Source organism: Mauremys mutica, chromosome 7 (genome assembly GCF_020497125.1).
Source record: "Mauremys mutica isolate MM-2020 ecotype Southern chromosome 7, ASM2049712v1, whole genome shotgun sequence".
NCBI classification, from domain to species: Eukaryota; Metazoa; Chordata; order Testudines; family Geoemydidae; genus Mauremys; species Mauremys mutica.
The window spans coordinates 49544575-49567358 of NC_059078.1; the positions used below are offsets into that span (position 1 = coordinate 49544575).

General features: G+C 53.0%; 1 protein-coding gene across 1 annotated transcript; it reads left to right on the forward strand.

Moving 5' to 3' along the window:
• The first annotated feature begins 3588 nt into the window (after positions 1-3588).
• On the forward strand, positions 3589-18509 carry TMEM115 (transmembrane protein 115). The gene is made up of 2 exons (XM_045024395.1): positions 3589-4795; positions 16826-18509. Exons 1-2 carry the CDS (start codon positions 3942-3944, stop codon positions 17043-17045), a joined length of 1074 nt encoding a protein of 357 aa, XP_044880330.1. The 5' UTR covers positions 3589-3941; the 3' UTR covers positions 17046-18509.
• The last annotated feature ends 4275 nt before the right edge of the window (positions 18510-22784 follow it).

A 22784-nucleotide genomic window follows, 5' to 3' on the forward strand; every position in this document is an offset into this window, starting at 1 on the left:
CCAGTCAAGAAACACACAACTGACAATGGACTTTGGGAGACGCCAATCCACATCTGAGCTTTCCTGGGAACCTTCAAACTAACATGTAAACAATGGCGTCGGCCTGCAAAAAGCTGAATCATTCAATAACATGTGACTTGCTCAGGTGGCTACAAACTCCATCTTGTTGCTGTGATTTTGCACAGGAGAATTAAGGGGTTTCCGCCCACAAGAGAGAGAATATAAAAGGCCCTGGAAATCCCTCCATTTGGTCTTCAGCTGGCTTGAGATGGCCTCTCCACCCCAAAGAGATGCCTGAAAGAAATTGGAACAAAGGACAGTAACTACAGAGGTGTGAGTGATTGCTGGACCCAGACTAGGAAGGAGTCCAGTCTGTGAAAGAAGCTTATTGGAACATCTCTGGGGGTGAGATTTCATCTGTAATCAGTTTCTTAATGTATTAGGCTTAGACTTGTGAGTTTTGTTTTATTTTGCTTGGTAACTTACTTTGTTCTGTCTGTTATTACTTGGAACCACTTAAATCCTACTTTTTATACTTAATAAAATCGCTTTTGTTTATTATTGAACCCAGAGTAAGTAATTAGTACCTGGGGGAGCAAACAGCTGTGCATATCTCTCTATCAGTGTTATAGAGGGTGGACAATTTATGAGTTTACCCTGTATAAGCTTTATACAGAGTAAAACAGATTTATTTGGGGTTTGGATCCCATTGGGAGTTGGGTGTCTGGACATGAGCACTTCTTAAGCTGTTTTCAGTTAAGTCTGCAGCTTTGGAGCATATGGTGCAGATCCTGGGTCTGTGTTGGAGCAGACTGGTGTGTCTGGCTCGACAAGGCAGGATTCTGGAGGCCCAAACTGGCAGAGAAAACAGGCTCAGAGGTAGTCTCAGTGCACCACGTGACAGTCCCAAGGGAGTTTAAGCCAAGTAGATTGAGCTCCTTGAATCTATCACTATAAGGCATGTTTTCTAATCCTTGATTCCAACACCATCACTTTCTAGTGAGCTCTCATTCCTCCCTGTCCTTATCAGACTTGCTATTGCCAACTCTTGTGATTTGACATTGGTCTCACAGTAGTGAGGTTTTTTTCTTTTAGTTCCAGTGCCAGGAGTCAAGTGGTTACCTGAGACTCAGCTTTCATTTTAAAAAATAGTAAATTGCTAGCCCTTCTGATGGCAGAGAAAAGCTGGAAAATGTGGTGCATAAAAGCCCCAAAATCCAGGAGGCAAATAAAAAGAACCCAGCACTGATTAGTGTGAATATCTCATGACTACTAAGTCAATGTCATGACTGGGGTGGGGGGGAGGCTGACTCATGGTTTTGGAATGTTTGGGGCTGTGTTTACTGCAGGCTTGTTTGTGTCAGTTTGACAGACATTTCTGCATCTCACATTTAAACAACGGGGATAGCAAAACAGTCGGAGGCTGTGTCAGTCTAGTTATGGTCCTAGCCCATCTTCTCCATACATCCCTTAACCCATCCTTGTTTGCACTGTGGTATCTAATTCAGACTGTAAGCCGACAGAGGCAGGGACCTTTTGTACTTGGCTGTATGGGGACATGGAGCCCATGATGCTATGGAAATAAAGCATAAGAACAGTATCAATACCGGGAAATGTTGGTGTCTTCGTTCGAAGGGCTGGAGAACATGCGAGCAGGAGAACATCACGTGCATCTGAGGATACCACAGTCTCAAGGTGGAGGAAGTGCTTAAAGCATTGAGTTGTCCTTGACTGTAATTGGTGGGATGCTTGGGTTTCCTATGCTGTGATTGGTGGGACACTAGGGTGACCTTGGCAGTGACTGGTGAGAAGTTTGGGACCCCTTTATTGTGTTTGGTGAAATGTTAGGGTGCCCTTTGTTATGGGTGGCATCAAAATGGACTCCAAATGCTTTATAACAAGCCTGAGAGCCTGTTACATTGCTCCCATGCTGAGAGGCCCCTGTCCATAAACGAATACAGAGTACCCATCGGGTCACCCTGCCATGAGGGGTCTCTAGGTGACTTTCTTGTCATGCTGCTGAGATCCTCAGAGCTTGGTGTACCCAGACCAGCAAGTGGTTGCTCCCACCCCTGGAAAGCTGGAATTCCCCCTAGTGTCCCTGTTGGTCTTACAAAAAACTCCAGGGTTTAGCCCTGGATTTTGCAACCCCCGTGGCCTCGCTGGATGAAGGAGTATGAGGATGGGCAAGCTGAGGATAGGACCCCTCATGATTAACTCCCACCCAGGGCCGGCACCAGTGCAGCAAGCAGGTGCTTGGGGCGGCCAACAGGAAAGTCCCTCCATCCCGGCCCCTGAATTGCCGCCAAAGAATGAAGTGGCACGGTGGAGCTGCTGCCGAAGTGCCACCGATCGCAATTGTGGCTTTGTTTTTTATCCTGCTGCTTGGGGCGGCAAAAACCCTGGAGCCAGCCCTGTCCCCACCAGGGCTTCCCCCTCTTTCCAGTCTGTCCTATCTCCCAGGAGGAAGGTGCCCTGATGCCTGGGGAGCATGGAGTGCCCAGGTTTGCAGTTCCATCACACCTCACTGCCTTAGGGTGACCAGACATCCTGATATTAGGGGCTTTGTCTTATATATGCAACCACTACAGACCCCTCCCCAAAAAGATGTCCTGATTTTTCACACTTGCGATCTGGTGTCCCTACATCACTAGACCCGTTCCCTGCTGCAGAGGCTGGCTAGCAGTGCGGCTGCAGGAAGCGACGAGGCAGGTCCCATTTCCCCACCCCTGGGCCCCTCCCGGCCCCCAGCTCCCTAGGTCAGGGCTGGGATTCTGTTTTGAGGCCCTGCCCCGAGCCTGGGCACAAGGGAATCCCTGGCCAGTGTGGATCGGGGTGCCCTGGGACAGCCACATCCCGCGCTGCGCTGCGCTTCCCCCCACGGCGGCTCGTGGACACACACGGTCTGAGCGAGCGCACGGGCCAGTTTCCCACTGCCCTGGAGAACTTCATCCCTACCCAAAACTACATCCCCCAGCATCCCTTTCGCCAACGGCGCCCCTGGTTCCGGCCAACCCGGTGCATGCTGGGACTTTTCGTTCTTCTCCCCTTTGCGTCCCGTGGCAGTGCACGGCCTCGAGACTCAAATACCCGGCGTGCACCAGGCGGGCCCTGAAGGTGTTGCGCAGGCGCAGTGCCCTGTTTGTCCGCGTCGCTTCTCGGCGGGGTAGTGAGTGAGTGAGTGAGGCACCGAGCGGCCGCGGGGCGGCCCGGGCCCGGGGGAGCAGTCAGCGGCGTGGGGTGCCGAGCGGGGCTGCAGCCAGGCGCGGGAGGCGGGGTCGGGCGGAGCGGTCGGGAGGGGCCGAGGCTGAGTGAGGCCCGCGGGGCCAGGCCTGGGGCAGGCCCAGGAGAGAGGCCGGGCAGCCCCCTGAGGTGAAGGGGGCGTGAGTGGCAGGCCCGGGGACACGCCCCTAGGCTCGGGACCTGCCCTCCCCTCCCCCCCGTGCGCACACAGCCAAGGGGAGCCGGGCTCTGCCCCGCCCGCTGGGGTAACGGGGTGCAGGGGGCCCAGGCCGGGACGGACGAGCGGGGGTGGGGTAACGGGGTGCAGGGGGCCCAGGCCGGGACGGACGAGCGGGGGTGGGGTAACGGGGGGCAGGGGGCACAGGGTGTGGTGGAGGCACTCCAGTGGGGCTTTGCGGTATCTGAGCATTTTGGGTAACAGGGCCAAGGGGATCTGGGCTCGTCCCTTTTGGATTCTCCGGCAGGCAGGGTAACAGTCCCCTGCTGTGCTGTCGGGAGGGGGAGGCTGATCAGCAGGGCGGAGAGCTCTGTCGTCCCCCCTCTTGGTGCCTGTGGTGGCCGGTGTCAGGACTGAAGTCTGCTCTATCCATACTGAGGAAGAGGTGGAGAGGGGGCTGCTGGATGCATGACTCCCCCAAAAAAATCAAATCAAGGCCTCTGACTGGTTCAGTGAAGGTGTGTGGGGGCAGAGATTCAACATGAACCGCTACCTCCCAGTAGCCCGGCAGCATTTTCTGGCTGTGCTGGCCAGCACCAGTGTGGTGGTGAAGTCCATCTGTGCCGCTGTCATCCTGCTCTACCTTCTATCCTTTGCTGTGGACACAGTGTTCGGGCTTGGCGTGACTCCCGGTTACCTCTTTCCACCCAACTTTTGGATCTGGACGTTGGCCACACACAGTGTGGTGGAGAAGCATGTCTGGGACGTTGGCGTGAGCCTGGCCACAGTAGTGCTGGCTGGCAGGCTGCTGGAGCCCCTGTGGGGAGCACTGGAGCTCCTGATCTTCTTTGCAGTGGTGAATATCTCAGTTGGGCTTCTGGGAGCCTTTGCCTACTTTCTCACCTATGTGGGGTCATTCAATCTCTTGTACCTGTTTACCGTTCGCATTCATGGCATGCTGGGCTTCCTCGGTGGGGTCTTGGTGGCCCTCAAGCAGACCATGGGTGACAGCACTGTCCTGAAGGTGCCCCAGGTGCGGATGAAAGTAGTCCCTATGCTCTTACTCCTTATCTTGGCTGTTCTGAGGCTGACCACCCTAATTGAAAGCAACCTATTGGCCTCTTATGGCTTTGGGGTCCTCTCCAGCTGGATCTATCTTCGTTTCTACCAGCGGCACAGTAGGGGACGTGGAGACATGTCAGACCACTTTGCCTTTGCCACGTTCTTCCCCGAGATCCTGCAGCCCGTGATTGGTTTGGTGGCCAACTTGGTGCATGGCATCTTGGTGAAGGTAAAAGTTTGCCGGAAAACAGTGAAGCGTTACGATGTCGGTGCTCCTTCATCCATCACCATCAGCCTGCCTGGAACAGACCCACAGGATGCTGAGAGGAGAAGGTATTGTATGTTCCCTTGAAATATATTGTGTGGTTAGAGATCATGAGTTCATGCAGCATACCCAGTGCTAGATACCTACTAAAGGTGAATTGAGATGAGTTTTAATAAGACCACAAAACTGCTTGGTTTCAAATTACTGTGTCTGGGTTTAAATGTTTTAAGGATTATTTTTAAAAGGGGAATATTTGAAAATCTGCCCCTCCTTTACTTGCCTCTCACAATCTGAATTCAGGGCTCTGTGTTTACCCCCTGCATCTGACATCGGGGAGCCATCAACTATTGTCTGCACTAGGATTTGTTCCCTGGTGGAGCCCTACTGGTGACAGCAGCAGTGGAGGCCCTGATGTGGGACAGCTGCATTTTAGGGCCTATGTCATCTGGCTCTACTGAGAGCAGATCTGCCCCACACACTGTTAAAAATACTCATGCCTTGTGCACAGTAGCACTCCAACCATTGCTATTGCTAGTAAAACTTCAGCGATGATAATCACAAGAAGTTCTGAAGGGGATCCTTGTACAGACAAGGTCTCTTAAGGGGAGTGAAACCCTGAGGTCAGCAGGAAGCAATCCTTTTAGTTCACCTCTTACTACCTATTTCCCCCCTCACCCCACCCCATCCCAAAAAAGGAATTTCCAGTGCAGAGAAAAATAAAACTACCCAAGGAAAGGAACTTTCCGTGCATCAAACCAGAACATTCCATCAGCAGTGGAGCCCACTTCAGAAGTGGGAGCCATCTCATCATTCCTATTTAAGAATTCAAGAGAAGCTGTTGAACCTTCCTTTTTTAAAAATATTATCTTTGTTCCTAATACATGGCTTAGATCCTTGCCATTTTAATAATCTAGTCCCTGTGCACATGCTTAACTTCAAGTGCAAGAGTATTCCTGTTGAAATCAGTGGGCCGAAGGTTCATGAGTCTCCACGTGACTGAGGCCTTAATTTGCTCTTTGCCAGTCATGCTAGCTTACTCTTCCTCCCTTTTCCAGTATGGGGAAGAAAATGAGCTGAGTCAGTTTCACCTTTTCTCGTCACTTTCACTTCCTTGATCTGTTGAATCCAGGCAGCTGGTTGGGTTTGAACTCAATGGCAAAATATTTAAAAAGAAAAATTGCAAACACTGTTGTAAATTTTTCATGAACCCTTTTATTCATAGTCAGATTTTGCACACATTCCCTTTAACTTCTCAGTTGACTGTGCAGTCTGATCATGTGTTTCATGAGTTTCGCAAGCAAGTGAGGCAAGAAACCTTCACATTTTATTGTCTTCAGTGTAAACATTTCCCTGTATTCAGGTTAGTCCTGTTTGGGGGAGATAGGGCTTGGAATAATGGTAACTGATTCAAGCTTCTGCTAGAGCTAGTCAGGTGGCAGTAACCTGAGCAGCTGCCACATCTGCACAGCTGCCCAGTTAGTAATTTCCCACAGGCTGTTCAGGAAAGATTGGCTTAAATAAGTCTCAAGCCCCAGCTTGGAGCATTCAGAGTGAAATGGAGCTAAGAACCTGCTGAAAAAAGTTGCCAGCTAATCACGTTCTTGTTAATGATGGCTCAATGTAATGGGCGTTTCTGGGCCCAGCTCTGCTAGGTGCCTTCTGCCGAACTTAGTTGAGAGCATTTGGCTCTCTGCCAGATCAGGCCCTGTAGGTAGCTGCTCAGCCTCAGGTGCTTTCCACCTGGCATTCAACTGGATGGCCATTCTTAAAGCAGAAGTCGTCATATATTGCTTCATGCAGTGGAACAGACTTTTGTTATATCAGTTGAGGATAAAAGGGAGCTGGCGACGGGTTAAATTCCCGCCCAAACGCATGGTTTCTTGGTTGCAGATGGGCTGTTGGGATTGAGGACAAAAGTGCAGTGGAGAGAGAACCCCTCTGTCCCTCCACATCCCCTCCACTGGCAGGTTAAGTAGGAATGTTCATAGGTAGCCCCTGTCAGAAGGTGGCATCACGTGCCGGGAGGGATTAAAGTGGAGGAATCCTGCTAGGAGTACTGGAGATGTGGAGGATCCTGCTAGAGGGGAGGAAAGGAGCTGAAATGAGATTGCATGCCTGGGTGGAGAACGTGGTTAGTGTGGGAAAGCAAATAACTAGAGTACAACATGCACTGACAGTTCAGGGGGTTGCTGTGTGCCCTCTTTTATGAATCCCCACATTGCACTCCCTGTTTCCACAGAAGCTGCCAATGCCAGGTATCCAGAGCACTATAGGATGCACTGTAGTCAAGGTGTATTCTGGGTAGACTGATTGCTTTGTTTTGCCTAGATTTGGAGGACTGAGGAAGGAGTCCCTGCTAGGAAGCCTGGAGGGGAAAAGGAGGGTTTGGCTCCAGTGCAGTTGCCGAACTTATAATAAAAACCATCTGTACATATTTGCTGATGCCATAGATCTGAGCTTTCTTGGAAATCCAGCCCTTCTGCTGTGGAGGAAAGCTCTTCCCAGCTTCATATCACCTTCCTAGCTGCCTGCATTGTTGGCCTGGATTGGGCTTCTGAAATGTCCTACTAGCCAGATCTTTTTTCCTCCTCCTTGGAGCTGGCTGTCAAACTGGCTTCTTGTAGCCCAGTGTTTCTCAAACTGGGGTCACCGCTTGTGTAGGGAAAGCCCCTGGCGGGCTGGGCCAGTTTGTTTACCTGCCCCGCGCAACTCTCACTGGCCATGGTTCGCCACTGCAGGCTAATGGGAGCTGCTGGAAGCGGTGGCCAGTAAGTCCCTCAGCCCGCGCCGCTCCCAGCAGTCCCCATTGGCCCGGAGCAGCAAACCGCGGCCAATGGGAGCCGCGATCGGCTGGACCTGCGGACAGGGCAGGTAAACAAACCGGCCCAGCCCGCCAGGGGCTTTCCCTACACAAGCAGCGACCCCAGTTTGAGAAACACTATTGTAGCCCATCCAGAAGTGCTGTCGCTATTGCCTTACAATAACTGCGGGCTGAGTTTTAAATGAAAGCTTCGCATTTCAGGGTAGAGCAGGGGTCTCAAACATGCGGCCCGCGGAGCTCTTCCCTGCGGCCCGTGGAGCTCCCCAGGGGAGCTCCGCAGGGGCCCCCAAGAGAAAAGCGGAGGCTCCCGCCTCCGCCCCTCTCCTGGAGCCTCGGCGCATAGAGCGCCGAGTCTCCATCCGAGCGCCTGAGCCCCGCCCCGATCCGAGCCGCGTGGGGAGGGGGCGGGGCTGGGAGCTCTGGGCTGAGCGCTGCGCTCGGCGTGGAGCTCCCAGCCCCGCCCCCTCACCACGCGGCTCTGAGCGGGACGGAGCTCAGGCCTCGCCGGAGACGCGCTCGGGTAAGGGGGGGGGAAAGCGGGACCCGCCGGGCCGGGGGTTGGGGGAGGGAAGCGGGACCCGCCGGGGCCGGGCCAGGGGAAGGGAAGCGGGACCCGCCGGGGCCGGGCTGGGGGGGGCGGGGAAGGGAAGCGAGACCCGCCGGGGCTGGGCCGGGCCGGGGGGCATAGGCGGCAGGTTATATATTTGTGTGGGGCCCGGGCCCCAGCAATATTCAGGGCTGGGCGCCCTGCTCCAGCAATAGTTGGAGCTGGGTCTCTTCCCGCCCCCCCCCCCCCGTCCTGCCTGGATCGGCCCCGGCCACTGCAGGTCTCCCCCCGCCGCCGCGACCCTGCCTGGAGCAGGTCCCAGCCCCCGCCTGCCACCCCCCCTCCGCGTGTTCCCCCCCCTCCGCCGCGTTGTGTTGCGTCCCTGCCTGACAGAACGCAGCGCGCCTCTCCCCTGCCTGCTGCCCAGAGGGCTCCCAGCAGATTTGCTGTCTGCTGCCGCAGGGTCCTAGTGCCTGCCCTCCGCCAGTACTGGCAAGGCAGGCTTCCCTTACCCTGAGCCTCTCCAACCCCAAACCCTCAGCCCCAGCCAGAGCCCTCATTCCCCCCGCACCCTAATCCTCAGCCCCAGCCCTGAGCGCCCCCACATCATGAACCCCTCATCCACAGCCCTCACCCCACAGCCCAACCCTCTTCCCTAGCCCTGAGCCCCCTCGCATCATGAACCCCTCATCCACAGCCCTCACCCCACAGCCCAACCCTCTTCCCTAGCCCTGAGCCCCCTCCTGCATCATGTACCCCTCACCCCCACAGCCCTCACCCCTGCACTCCCTCCTATCCCCAAACTCCGTCCCAAAGCCTGCACCCCCACCCCCTGCCGCAGCCTGGAGCCTGCATCGAGCACAGAGCCTGCATCCAGACCCCCTCCCCCACCCAAACTCCCTCCCAGAGCCTTAGGCAGTAAATCTAAGTGCGTGTTTTGTCCTTTGAGTGAGGTGCATTACTGAGTGTATATATTTATTAAAACTGCGCGCGCTTAGGGGAGGAGGTGGAGAAGAGACAGGGCAGGGGCGGGGCCTCATGGAAGGGGTGGATTGGGGGTGGGGCCAGGGGCAGCAAGGGGGCGTGTCAGTGATGCGGCCCTCGGGCCAATGCACTAGTCCTCATGCGGCCCTCGGGGTCATTTGAGTTTGAGACCCCTGGGGTAGAGGGTTGATCGTGCTCATGTGATGACAGAGAAGAGTACACCTGCTCGCTGGCCTTTTAGAATGGCTAACTCTGGAGCAGGTGCGGACCATGTGGGCGCTGCAGCCTCTTCCCCCTGTGGCTTGTTCTGAGCTGCACACTGGGTGTTTTACCCAGAGGGTCAGTTTCCTTGATGTGGGTATTTTTTCTCTGAAGTCTCCCTCCCTGGTGACATATCGGAGAGGGCATGTGACCAGCACTTCTGTTAGGGTGAGCCATTGGGAGCCCTAAGTGCCTGCACAGTAGTTGTATCTGAAATCCTTCAATCCCTTCCTGGACCCACCCAGGTTGACTCCCACAGAGCCCAGTTTCAATGTGAAGAACTTGCTTTGGCCTTTCTGACTGACATGGGGTGTACAGACAATGGCAGTGAGAACTGCAGATGGCTGCTGGCATGGGCACTATGCAAAGCAGTGAAGAGACTGATGTGAAGAGTCCCTCTGCAGAGGCAGCTCTCTGTCCTAAGTCTGTGATGGGTTTAAGCAGACGGGCAAAGAGCATGGGGAGTGGCTTTAAAAACTGGAAAGAATTCTTGGCCAGGCCAGGCCACGGATTTGCAGCTGTGCCAGGTACAAAGCTGCCATTGACATGAGTGGAAGCTGAGTGCCTGTAGTGAGGGTGGAAATAGGCATTCCTGCCCTGCTGGTGTCTTGACACCAATATTCTAGTCACATCAGAGAGCATCTGGGTCTCAGCATAATTCACTAAAGCTTCCTAGGAGTGAATTGATTTGTTCAGAGAGGTGCCAGCCGAAGCCTCTGTGCTCCGCCTCCACCTCAGAGGTCTCCCCTGAGGCTTCTCTGAGCTGCCAGTCTTTTCCTAGGACCTCCTGAGGACCTGCAAGTCAGTCTTGGGGACCAGGTCTGTAGCTGCCACTGAGCGGGAGGACCGCCTCACAGAACCGCTGCTACACAACCCGCCATTGCTGTGTGCAGGTGGAGGAGTCCTCTCTGGTGTGCCAGATGATGGTCCTGGCTGGCACCACCAGAATCAGAGACCTCCTGGACAACGATCAGAGGGACTGGGTGGACCCCTTGGCCAGCGCATGGGGCTGCCAACCCTGTATGTCCCCTGTCGTGTTCCATGAGGTGAGGGCAGCCTAGCCTCCTGCTTCTCTTACTTTCTTTGAGCAGTTCCTGTGGGAGGTCCTCCCCACTCACTCCAGCCCTCCAGAACTCATCAGGCCCCTGCCCCATGAGCCTCCTCAGCCGCCCCTAACATGTTATCTGAGTTGGCTGAACGACATCCAGCCAGTCGGTCCACCTCTGAACCAGGCCCAGGGAACATCTGTACATCCTCGTGCTTCATACTATCCATTTACTCACCCTTGGGTTCCATCCTGACATCAAGTGGCGGGGCCTGCTGCCACCTGCTGAGGGTGAGGAACCCCAGTGGGCCAGTCTGTGCTCCACTTTGGTCCCACAGCCCACTGGGGATGTGACTCCTTCACAGTGCCATGAGCACTGGCATGTACCTGGCATGATTCACAAACTCCCCCCCCCACACACACACACCTGTCCTGTTTGTGGGGAGAGGGAGACCCTGGCGCACGTGTATGTAGAATGTGTCAGGTTGCAGCCCCTCTTCTGGCTTCTCCAAAACCTCTTACTGAGGTTCTGGTTGCACTTTTCCCTGCACCTCCTGATTCTTGCACACCCTATCCACGCCCCCACAAAGTCATGGGACCTGCTCGTCAGCATCCTCCTGGTGCTAGCTGAGATGACCATCCATCATACCAGGAGAAGAAAGCTGGCTGGTGCGGGGGGCGGAGAGGAGAGGTGCTCTGCACCTATGGGGCCTATTTCTTGTCTGCTCATATCTCTGGGCAGTGTCCACTGATTCCTGGGATGCCTTTGAAGGGTGGTGGGCGCTGTCTGGGGTGCTCTACTCCATGTCTCTTCTGGTTCCCTGATTTCCAGCCTTTAATCTCAAGCCCATTCCTGTTTTCTCCTTGGTTATCCCCAGCAATCGATTATAGCCTGGACCTAGTGCTTCCTCTCCTGTAATTGAGGGGGCAGGCCTTTAGTTATGGGTGGGCGTAGACTCACCTGGCCCCTGCTCTGCCTCAGAAAAGGTGAGACAGTTTGCTTTCCACTAAACCAGCTCTGGGAGAGCAATAACACTGGCGCATGTTGCTGGTTCAAGCGCTTCCTCTTCCTCCAGCCGACCCAGGTTCCAAGTTCTCTCTCCCATTTGCTGGCGTCTTTCAGGTGAGACCTGTTGAGATGGTGAGGTGATATGGGATCTGGAACAGACATAGGCCCTTGGCAGTTATCACAAACCTGCTAAGTTCCGTCTAGTCCCTCCTTGTCCCAGGAACTCATGTGGAGTTGTTCCCTTTGGATGCACACACCAGGGTATGTTTTAAAACAACTTTAGTGATGGTGAAACCAGGCAGCTCAAGAGCCCAGGAGACTCGACCCACAGAAATGGGGATCTGATGAGCAGCAGTGCAAACTCCCCAGCCCCAATTACCTTGTCAGTATGCCTCAGCCCTGTCTCAGAGGGAACTCACCTCTAGAGATGAGACAGTTGTTTCCTCCCCCCCCCCCCTTCTATCCAGTGAGTAAATTTGGTAGGCTCTTGAACTACGGCTGGGCAGTGAACAGAAATGACTCAGAGCTGGAATGTGTCATTCCTCCGACTGCATCTTGTACCATGCAGCATAATTTCCCAGTAGATAATGAGTACTCCTATATAATGTGGCATGGCAAATGTGAGTCAATAGCCAGTGCAAATTCAGAGCAGACTCTCTGCAGGAGCTTGCAGTGAGGGTTGCATTGTAATCCATTACTGACTTGGAAAACAAATGTCCTTGTTTTTATGTAGAATAGATAAAGCACCTGTTTGGCTCCATATATCTTAACCTTTCTGGTCTGGCTTCCTGTTGCAGTGAGGGTTAAATTACTTCTGAGACATGGGGTGGGACAGGACAGCTCTGGATTTCTCTGTTTAACAGGCTTTTGTCTTGGGTCCTTGTTCCTGTCTTTCCCTCTCTTCTTGCTTCTCTGCTACTGTCTCACCACTCCCTTCTTGTTTTTGTGGGTGACGTTGGAATTATTAATTTTTGCACAGGGTATTACTACAACACTAATTTAATCATAAATTCCTTTATTAAATCCAAAGGCCAAATAGTGTTTATACAATTGCTTTGAACATGCCTAAAAGCCTAAATAATAAGCAATTTATTACACCCAATATAGTAACAACACATAAGCATTTGATCAACATACTTACTCAGTGGGCTAAACCCAGGCGTGCTTAGACCCATATTGGTCTGCTGCAACATATAACATCTGCATGACTCAATGAATCCTTTAAGAGTTTACTTTTTCTGCCCTTCAACAAACAAGTGATGTCATTGCCAGTTACTGACCTCAGCTAAAAACCAGTTGGAGACAGTTCACCCTTATTTCCAATCTTAATCCAGATAATATTTACAATCCTCAAGGCCTTTCCTCCCCTCCCTCTTGCTGACTAACAGTTTTTCAATGCACCGGGGCTCACATAAGCTTTAACATTGGTGTGAAGGGTGGGAAGGGCAATGTTGGCTCATTTTAAGACAGATTCTCTCTGTTTTATTTAAAATCATCCACAGTCACCCGTATGGGTCAGAGGCTGCCTTTTTAGAAACTTCCCCTTATCTCATCAGTTAGTCTTTGAACCAGATGTCCTCCCCACTTCATTCCCTCTGGCCTTATGACTCATTATTTCAAGGTATTCCTTCTACTTGCTAGTCAGGGTCTCTTTACAATACAAATATATTTTGTTAATCAAATTTAAACTAATCTGCATTTTTATATTTATCCAGCAGTGGTATCTCCTAGGCTACCTTTACTCCTTTCTCCCAACTGGGGGCAGCTAGATGGGAGCATTGCCTGACATAGCACTTCCCCACCCCTAGGCAATGATTGAACTGCGTCAGTAGCTCTCCCAGCCTCTTCTGGCCCAAAGAACAAGAAACCCACTGGCCAATGTGTGCTCTGACCTGTCAGTCTCCTCCTTTTTTTCTCCCTTCCACTTCAGTCTCTTACCTCATAGAATCATAGAATCTCAGGGTTGGAAGGGACCTCAGGAGGTCATCTAGTCCAACCCCCTGCTCAAAGCAGGACCAAACCCAACTAAGTCATCCCAGCCAGGGCTTTGTCAAGCCTGACCTTAAAAACCTCTAAGGAAGGAGATTCCACTGCCTCCCTAGGTAACCCATTCCAGTTCTTCACCACCCTACTAGTGAAAAAGTTTTTCCTAATATCCAACCTAAATCTCCCCCTCTGCAACTTGAGACCATTACTCCTTGTTCTGTCATCTTCTACCACTGAGAACAGTCTAGATCCATCCTCTTTGGAACCCCCTTTCAGGTAGTTGAAAGCAGCTATCAAATCCCCCCTCATTCTTCTCTTCTGCAGACTAAACAATCCCAGTTCCCTCAGCCTCTCCTCATAAGTCATGTGCTCCAACCCCTTAATCATTTTTGTTGCCCTCCGCTGGACTCTCTCCAATTTATCCACATCCTTCTTGTAGTGTGGGGCCCAAAACTGGACACAGTACTCCAAATGAGGCCTCACCAGTGCTGAGTAGAGGGGAATGATCACATCCCTCGATCTGCTGGAAATGCCCCTACTTATACAACCCAAAATGCCATTAGTCTTCTTGGCAACAAGGGCACACTGTTGACTCATATTCAGCTTTTCGTCCACCGTAACCCCTAGGTCCTTTTCTGCAGAACTGCTGCCCAGCCATTCGGTCCCTAGTCTGTAGCAGTGCATGGGATTCTTCCGTCCTAAGTGCAGGACTCTGCACTTGTCCTTGTTGAACCTCATCATATTTCTTTTGGCCCAATCCTCTAATTTGTCTAGGTCCCTCTGTATCCTAGCCCTACCCTCCAGCGTATCAACCACTCCTCCCAGTTTAGTGTCATCTGCAAACTTGCTAAGGGTGCAGTCCACACCATCCTCCAGATCGTTAATGAAGATATTGAAGATACCTCTCTCTGCCCCAGGATGAAGCCTGTGTCCCTCCTACTCTAGTGGTTAACCAGTGGTAGCAGGAGTAAAACTGACAAGGATGGTGCCAGTTTCACTCCACAGTTGCATTTCCTGCCAGCATGCTTAGGGGGAAGCAGTTTGTGTAGGAACAGCCCAGGGGAGATTCTCCCAGGAGAGGATGGACATTGGTTAGCACAGCGCAGATGGGGGCACAGGATGCCCCCAGGCCTGCACCAAGTGTAATCTCCTGGTGTTCTGGCATGCATATATTCCACAAACACTCCCACACTCTTCAGAATTTCCCTTCAGAAGGGTGGGGGCTTGACCTCAGCTGATGAGCAGACATTCCCAGAAAAGAGGGGGAGATTTATTCAAGGGATAATGTTAGCAGCAGAAGAGTAACAGAGGCACTGAACAGTGCTCCTGGGTGATCTAACGCTACAGCCAGGCTGAGGGATTCGATAAGCTGCTTCTGTGGTTAGCACCTTGTCTGTTTCTCTGCCAGCACCATATTTCAAATGATGTGATACCCACAAGGAAGGGAAGCTGCAGTTTGGTCCTGCTGCCTTCTAGGACTCCAGCAGTGTCTGGGGGCAGGAGTTAGGTGGAAGGACCAGGGAGGAAGTACTGTCCAGTAAGTCAGATTGTTCAAATACACATCTTAGGAGCCACTTTGAGCTCCCAGTGAGGACCTAGGGGCCCTAATTCAGAGGCCAGGGTTTGAAATCTGTGTCCTTTGTCTCTGAAGATTTCAGTGTAGTGTGTGGGAGGAGAATGTTCTCTCTTCTGTGTTCAGACTGGCTGAAATCCTTCTATTGCCTAAACTGGATCACAGACTCGCTGCCCAGTCCCTATTAGTATTTATTACTACTGCAATAGTGCCCATAAGGCTGTCAGGATCAGGGCCCTGTTGGTGCTATTCAGACACATAGTAAAAGATGCTCTCTGCCCCAGAGACCTTACAATCTCATGGGTCTCATATCAATGCTGCATTCGCAAGGGATACGCCTTAAGTGCAACTGACTGTACTTGGGGAGGGCAGCAGGAAGAGGGTCTTGGTTCAGATGCTGTCCTGACTGAAGCCAAGATCCTGAAAGATTCTGTCCCTTGGGAGACCCTCCCAAGTCCCATTCATCGGTGTTTTCACCAAATGTGGTTCTTGGTGTTGATGGCCTAACCTGGTGGGTTGCTGCCTTTCAGAAGACCCTGATCTGTTCAGATCTTAGCAAGGTTACCCAAGACATAGCCACAGGAGGGTCTGTGCTTATTGGTGGCTAGATCTGGGGAGTAACCAGAGGTGAAAGTAAGCCGGTCCAGTCTGGTATGGTGTACCGGCAAGAGCCAGTACGCTGTGCCAGACTGGACCGGCTTCCGCGGCGGTGATTTAAAGGGCCTGGAGCTCCGGCCACTGCGGAGAGCCCCGAGCCCTTTAAATCCCTGCCGAAGCTCCAGCAGCTGGGCTCCTGCGGTGATTTAAAGGGCCCGGAGCTCTGCAGCAACCGGAGCCCTGGGCCCTTTAATTCGCCTCTGAGCCCTGGGGCTCCCTGCCACCTCTGCAGCTGGTAGCTCCGGGGTGATTTAAAGGTCCTGGGGCTCCCAGCCACAGCTGGAGCCCCAGGGCCTTTAAATCTTGAAAGGCCCCGCCTCTTCTGATTGAGGCCACGCCCCTGTTCAGGACTCTGGCGTACCAGTAAGTCCTTTAAGTATCAGAGGGGTAGCCGTGTTAGTCTGGATCTGTAAAAGCAGCAAAGAATCCTGTGGCATCTTATAGACTAACAGACGTTTTGCAGCATGTAAGTCCTTTAAGTTATTTTCACTCCTGGGAGTACCTGCAGGAGCTCTGCATTTCCCTGGCACTTAGGCCTCTGCCCTGTGAAATTCCCCTGTAAGGAATGCCCACCAAGGAGGACTGTGTTGGTGCATTCACTACTGCCCGTAGCATCTCCCAGGCAAGAGCAGCCAAGTGAAACTGACACAAAAACCCTACTGCCTCTGCTGGAGATAGGCAATGTGCGGGAAGTGCAGGGACACGTCCTTAACTCTTTGCTGCTGCTGAGGGTGCTCTGCCATGGGGAGATGAGCAGAGGGGGCTAGACTAAACCATAAAGCCGTCGCAGACTGGGAGAAGCAGCAGCCAGAATAAACGGGAGATACACCTGAGTCGAGAGGGATGGAGAGCTGTATGCAGGTTTGGTGGAGCGAGTTACGAGCCAGCGGGAGGTAGGAGCACCAAGGATGATAACTGATGTATGGGGAACAGTAGCCACTCAGAGACTGAACCAGAGGAAGTGGGGCAGAAATGCAGCAAAAGGAGAGTGGGCAGGAATCTGAGCAGGGTTATTGTATTAGAGTTCTTTTGCTCCCACTCTAGTGGTTATTTGGGCTGGACAGATGGTCGATAGAAGCATTGGAAGATGTCCTTCGCTCCCCCCAAATACCCATGAAGTGCCCAGCACGCTGTAACACATGCCTTGTCCCTTCTCCCTGGGAGTGCCTGAAGCTGATCCTGCACTAACCCTGCATGTTCGTCCTTGTCCTACAGACAACTTGCCCTGAAGGCGCTGAATGAGCGGTTGAAACGCGTGGAGGACCAGTCAGCGTGGCCCAGCATGGAGGACGATGAGGATGAGGGAGGTCCCAAGGTGGACAGCCCGCTGCTCCCTGAGAAGAGCCAAAGCAGCCGGGATGCCAATGCTGCAGGGAAAGGAGCCAGCCAGGAGTCCAGCCTCATTACCTTTGAGGATGCCCCCCCTCAGCTGTGACCTGTGAACACACCACCTCCCCTGTCAGAGTGATCCCTTCTATCTTCTCACAGTCCTGTCTGCTCCCCAGTAATGCTGTCTGCAGGGAGCAAGGGGACACCTCCAGCAACCTCAAGAGGAGAGGGCTATCTCATTCCAGCATTTAATAGCCACAGTCGGCTGATGCCATGTGTCTAGACTGTCTCTGGGTGGTAACCGTTAGCCAATGCTGGCGTCTTGGAAGGGCTCTCTCTCCTGCTGGGGCTCTGGTTCTCATTTGCTTTCTTCAGTGGTGATGTGAGGTTCCTCAAAGACACTAAGCAGGGCTGGGCGCCAACCACCAAGGGGGGTGGACTTGCGTGTGTCTCTTCAGCACAGGACATGGACTGGTCTGTCCAGAGAGGCCTTACGCTGGCCACCTCTGCCAGTAGCCACCACTGGGGCTAGCTGACGGTGTACGCCTCAGTGGTGGCCATGGCACTGTCTGGGTGGAGGCACTGGACTCATCCGGCCTCAGGATTTGCCCTGTGCGTGGTTGGTCAGGTCCCAGTTTTGAAGCCTGTGTGCTAGACCACTAGATGACCCTCACAGCATCCCAGAGGGCAAACTCAGCAAGTGATACAGCACTTTCTCTCTCTTACTTTTGTGGTGGTGGTTGTTAAAAAGTACCCTGCAGCTTCCTTTTTCCCTTTCAAAGTTAGTTTTGTTACTCATCTGAGGAGCAGGAAGTTTTTCTTAATCCCTTTGCTATATTAACCCTTTCCCCTCTGGCCCCAATTATCTGGCAAGAACTGACTACAATAAATTCCTGAGTTGGGAATTTGCCATGATCATTAGATAAGCCTATTTAGCTACAAAGTAATTGCTTAATACCGCCCCGTTGCTGCAGCTGCCTACCTTGAATTATTGACTGGAAAGTCTGGGGCCACAGAGCTTTGAGCCTAGTCCATAGACATACATCAACCCTAGTCTTTCTGTGGGTGTCCTAGAGGGGTTTAATTTTATTTGTGTTGTTGCTACTTTGGTTTTTCTCTAATTTCTTTCGCGGTGATTTAAATTGTAACACAGCCTCTGAACTGGGTAGAACCTGCGCGTTCACTGCTGCTTGGATGAATCATCTGTGCATTGATTCTTTGTCAGATGGCAAATCTGTTTTATGGTGGGGCTCTTGACAATTCTTCCAATACCTGCTTTTTCCCCTCCCTTTGATTAAAATGTTGGTTTCCTCTCTCCTTTTCCCCTCCTCTGTACTGATGGGATTTTTTGGAGGGGGCTTGGGGGGGCTTCTCTGGAAAAGCTTTCCTTGAGAACCAGCCCCCCAAGACTATACCACTTCGGCTTGTATACTTCCCTGGGAGGCAGCTACCAAATTGAGGAGTGTGCGTGTGTGATGACTTTTTTTTTTAAAAGGGCCACACAAGAAGGTTTTGTCAACCGAGAAATAAACATACGGGAATTTCAGTATCAATAAACAATTATTTCAAAGAGTGCCTCTCACTTTAGTTTGTAGATCACTCAAAGCCCAGGTCCTGTTTGGAGGGTCACCCTTCCATTTCATTTTATTTCACTTATCTGCTCTGATCCCTACATCACCAGTAAGTCCGAGTCCCATCCTAATGTGTGGCAGAAGCTTTCAAGCTGTATGTTTTTCTGAGCCATTGATGATCCCTCTGTTTAAGAGCAGCTGTCTCTTTAGTCTAGGTGGCTGCTAGAGCACAGGACACGAGACTGGCTCTGCCAAGACCAGAGCTGGGGGCGAGGGCTCCTGGGGTTTGGTTGGCATTGGTAGCAGAAGAATTTAGGGGCTGGGCTCTTATCCCTAGCAAGCCATGCTCAGATCCTAACTCAGTCCCTTGAGAAACTAATTCAGTGAGTCTCATCTTAGTCCCCCATTTAGTCACATGATGGTTTCCAGTCTCTGAGAGAGTGATGGGGGCGTGCCATGTGAGGGTGCGATGAGAGGTAGGGGTTCAGGTTGGAATAACTGGAAATCCTGTGGGTTAGGTGTGACGAAGTGGAGGATTTTCTTGATTTCCCCCCCTCCCAATGGTTTGCATGCCGAGGGGTGGGACCTCTGGGTGTTACTGGTTTAATGAGGTGATGGCAGAGGGAGTTTGTTGTTACAGAGGGCCAGCAATGGAACTTGGGACCCCAACCAAAACCTGGGAGAATGGATACCCCACCAGTGGTGACGGGGAGGCCCAGCTTAGGCGACTCAGCCGGTTCTGGCCAGTGGAAGGACAATGGGCCGTGGAGAGAGTGGAGCCCGGTGACCTGACCAGCCGGTGAAGAACAAAGGATGGATGAGAGGCGAGGAGGCCCAGGCGACCCTGTTTACCTGGATCGAAGACGAAGGACAGAGACGGCTTGGGGGCAGGTGGTACTGGATGACCAGCTGGAAAGCAGAGGGCTTGGGACTGGGGAGACCAGCCAGAGCCCACCTGGATGCAGGGGAGACTTAGATGTACTGTGCTGAGGGAGGCCAGCCCTGAGGGTCCTGAGAGTTTCCTATGCTGTGGTCAGACGCTCAAAAAACCCTCCTGTTTTACTCTGGCTGAGAGTCACTCCGGTCTAGAGAACAGGGTTGCATTATTCCCTCTGGGAGTGGAGGCCCTGGGGGTCCAGAGCGAGTGGATTCCCTGAGGGGGCCAACGGCGACTCACAGGTGTGCTAAGGCTCAGAGGTGTGGTTCCAGGAGGTGAAGGGGCTTAACCCCTGAGAGAGAGTGAACCCTCGAGAAGGGCTGTCACACTGAATGGGGGTCACCTCAGGGACCGTATGGGCCAAGAGCGGGCACATCCTGAGAGTCCATGACAACGTGGTAGCAGAGGATGGTTTGTGGATGCATCCTGTAGACAGTTGGCTGTGAGTGCAGGCCCTTTGCAGTGAGTGGCTGCCAGTGATAAAACAAGGAAATTTAAGGAACCAGTGTGGAAATGGCCTATAACAAGCTCCGTGAGAGGGACCTAGCACATCTGTGCAGGGGGAGAGGGCTGAGCGTGGGGAGGCTCACTAAGGAGCAGCTGATGGCTTAGCTTGTAGAGAATGATCAGTCTGAGGAACAGGCTCCAGATCCTGGGGGGCTCCCAGGATGCCCGGAGAGCTGGGGAGTAGCTGTGGGGGCAGTCCATGTAGCGGCCAGGAGTCCAACTCCCCAGTCAGGTTTCTCCCTGGAGGAGCTGCGGAGGCTGGAGCTGAAAGCAAAGCAGCTGGAAAGCAAAGAAGCGGAGGCTGGCAGACTGTGCAGAACAGCAGAAGCATGAGTTGGAGTTAGAAGAGAGGCAGGCCAAGAGGACATGCCAGGGGGTAAGTGGGGAAGGGCCCCAAGACGTCAGTTCTGTGTGGAATCTAGACACCAAACTGCTGCCTCAGTTTAAAGAGGGGGGATATTGAGGCCTACCTTACAGCCTTTGAGAAGGCCTGTGATCTGCACCAGATTGACCCCGCAGACAGGCTAACCCCCCTGCTGGGTCCGAAGGCCATAGAGGCATTCAGCCAAATGGATGGTATTGAGATGGGGGACTATGACCTGTTCAAACAGGCTTTGCTGCTGCAGCTTCAACTGACCCCTGAGGCGTACAGGAAACTATTCTAGGGTGTAGGCAAGACCTCGGGCGTCACTTACAAGAAGGTTGCCAGCCTGCTGGGGGAATATCTCCGCAAGTGGGGGAAGGGCACAGGGGCCACTCCCGCAGAGGCCATGTATAACCTGGTGGGGTTGGAGCAGCTGTTTGACATTTGCCCTCCTGACCTTAAGGTGTGGTTAGGGGACCGGAAGCCTAAAGATCTGCACAGTGCGGGGGCACTGGTGGATGAGTTTGTGGACAGCAGATATGGGGGAGGAGGGAGACCCACATCGGGGACTCGGAAGGGGAGTCACCCAGAGACCTCTCAAAGGCAGGGCTCCAGTTCCAGAGCACCCATACTCAATCCTCTGGGTGAGTGTGGGACAGGCCCCAGGGGACAATGGGTACAAGGAGCATCCAGGGGTTCTGGGACATGGGTGCAGAAGTGACACTGGCGTGGCCTGTAGTGGAGGACCCAGACCAGCTAGTGCCCAATGCATACATGACCCTGAGGGGAGTGTTGGGCCCCCTGTCAAGGTGCCTGTAGCGGGGATACACCTGAAATGAGGGGGCTAAGGAGGGACCCGAAGAGGTTGGGGTGCTTGATCACCTGCCTACCGAGGTGCTAATGGGTAATTATTTGGAGGACTGGCTGGCTGACACTCGGAGCGCCCTGGTCCTTACCTGGAGCCAGAGCCAGCGTGGGATGCGGGACCTCCTGAAGGAGGGGACTGAAGCACCAAGGGTAGGGCTTGACAGGACTGGGCCAGAGCCTCTGTCCCAAGGTAGGGAAACTGAGGCACAGCCAATCAGGCTGTACCCTGAAACCCAGCAGCTGAATTCCAGACAGAGATGCAGTAGGATCCTTCCTTAGAGAAGCTGAGGGCCCTTGCTGGCCACAGTGCTGCAGGATCCCAGGGGGAGGACCACCAGGATTCCTTCGGGAGAAGGGATTCTTATACTGGGAATGGGCTGGTTCAGGGCGAACTGAACCTTGGAATGCCAGGGGGCAGTTGGTGGTCCCCCAAAGGTACCACCACAGACTATTGTACTTGGCCCACGATATTCCCCTTTTGGGGCATCCAGTGCACCAGGCAGAGGCTGCTGCACAACTTTTACTGGCCTGGGGTCTTTGACACGGTCCAACAGTGTTGCAGGTCCTGTGACTCCTGCCAGAGGGTGAGGAAGGCCTGGGATAAGTGTAAAGCAGCTCTGAGACCCTTGCCTATCATAGAGGAGCCTTTCCAGAGGTGGCTATGGACATAGTGGGGCCCCTCAGCAGGGAAGAAATACATTCTGCTGGTGGTGGATTTCACGAGGCGCTATCCCGACGCGGTGGCCTTGTCGTCGATTGAGGCAGGGACCGTAGCAGACGCACTGCTGACCATTTTCAGCAGAGTAGGGTTCCCCAAGGAGGTCCTTACAGACCAGGGGTCCAACTTCATGTCAACCCTGCTCCAGTGCTTGTGGGAGAAGTGTGGGGTCCCACACACCTGGGCCTCGGTGCATCACCCTCAGTCCAATGGGCTGGTGGAGAGATTCAATGGGACTTTAAAGATGATGCTGAAAACCTTTATGGACCAGCACCTGCAGGACTGGGACAAATATTTACCCCACCTGCTGTTTGCATACAGGGAAGTGCCCCAGGAATCCACAGGATTTCCCCGTTCGAGTTGCTGTATGGGAGGAAAGTGAGGGGACCCCTAGAGTTGATGAGGGATGAGTGGGAGGGGAAGGCCTCTCCTGATGGAGAATCCATGGTGGAGTATGTACTGACCTTCTGGGAAAAGTTTGCTGAGATCATGGGCTTGGCCAGGGGAAACCTAGTCAGGGCCCAAGGGAAGCAGAAGGTCGGGTACGACTGCTCAGCACATGCCCACTCCTATGCTACTGGGGACCAGATGATGCTTCTCATCCCCGTGAGGAAGAATAAGCTATAAGCTGCAAGCTGTTTGAAGTAAAGCAAATCTTTAATGTACTCAATCTTGATTTTAAAATTGTCAGTGTTGGGGAATCCACCACAACCCTTGGTCAGATGTGAAATGCTGGGCTGATGATCCCCCGAGCCCTGGTTCACTGCACTGCAGCTAATGGCTTGTATGAATTAATGTACCTGACATGAGCAACATGTGTTGGAAAATCCTGGTGCCCAGAGGGTTAAAATGCTGCACTTGATCCCAGATGCATAGAATTA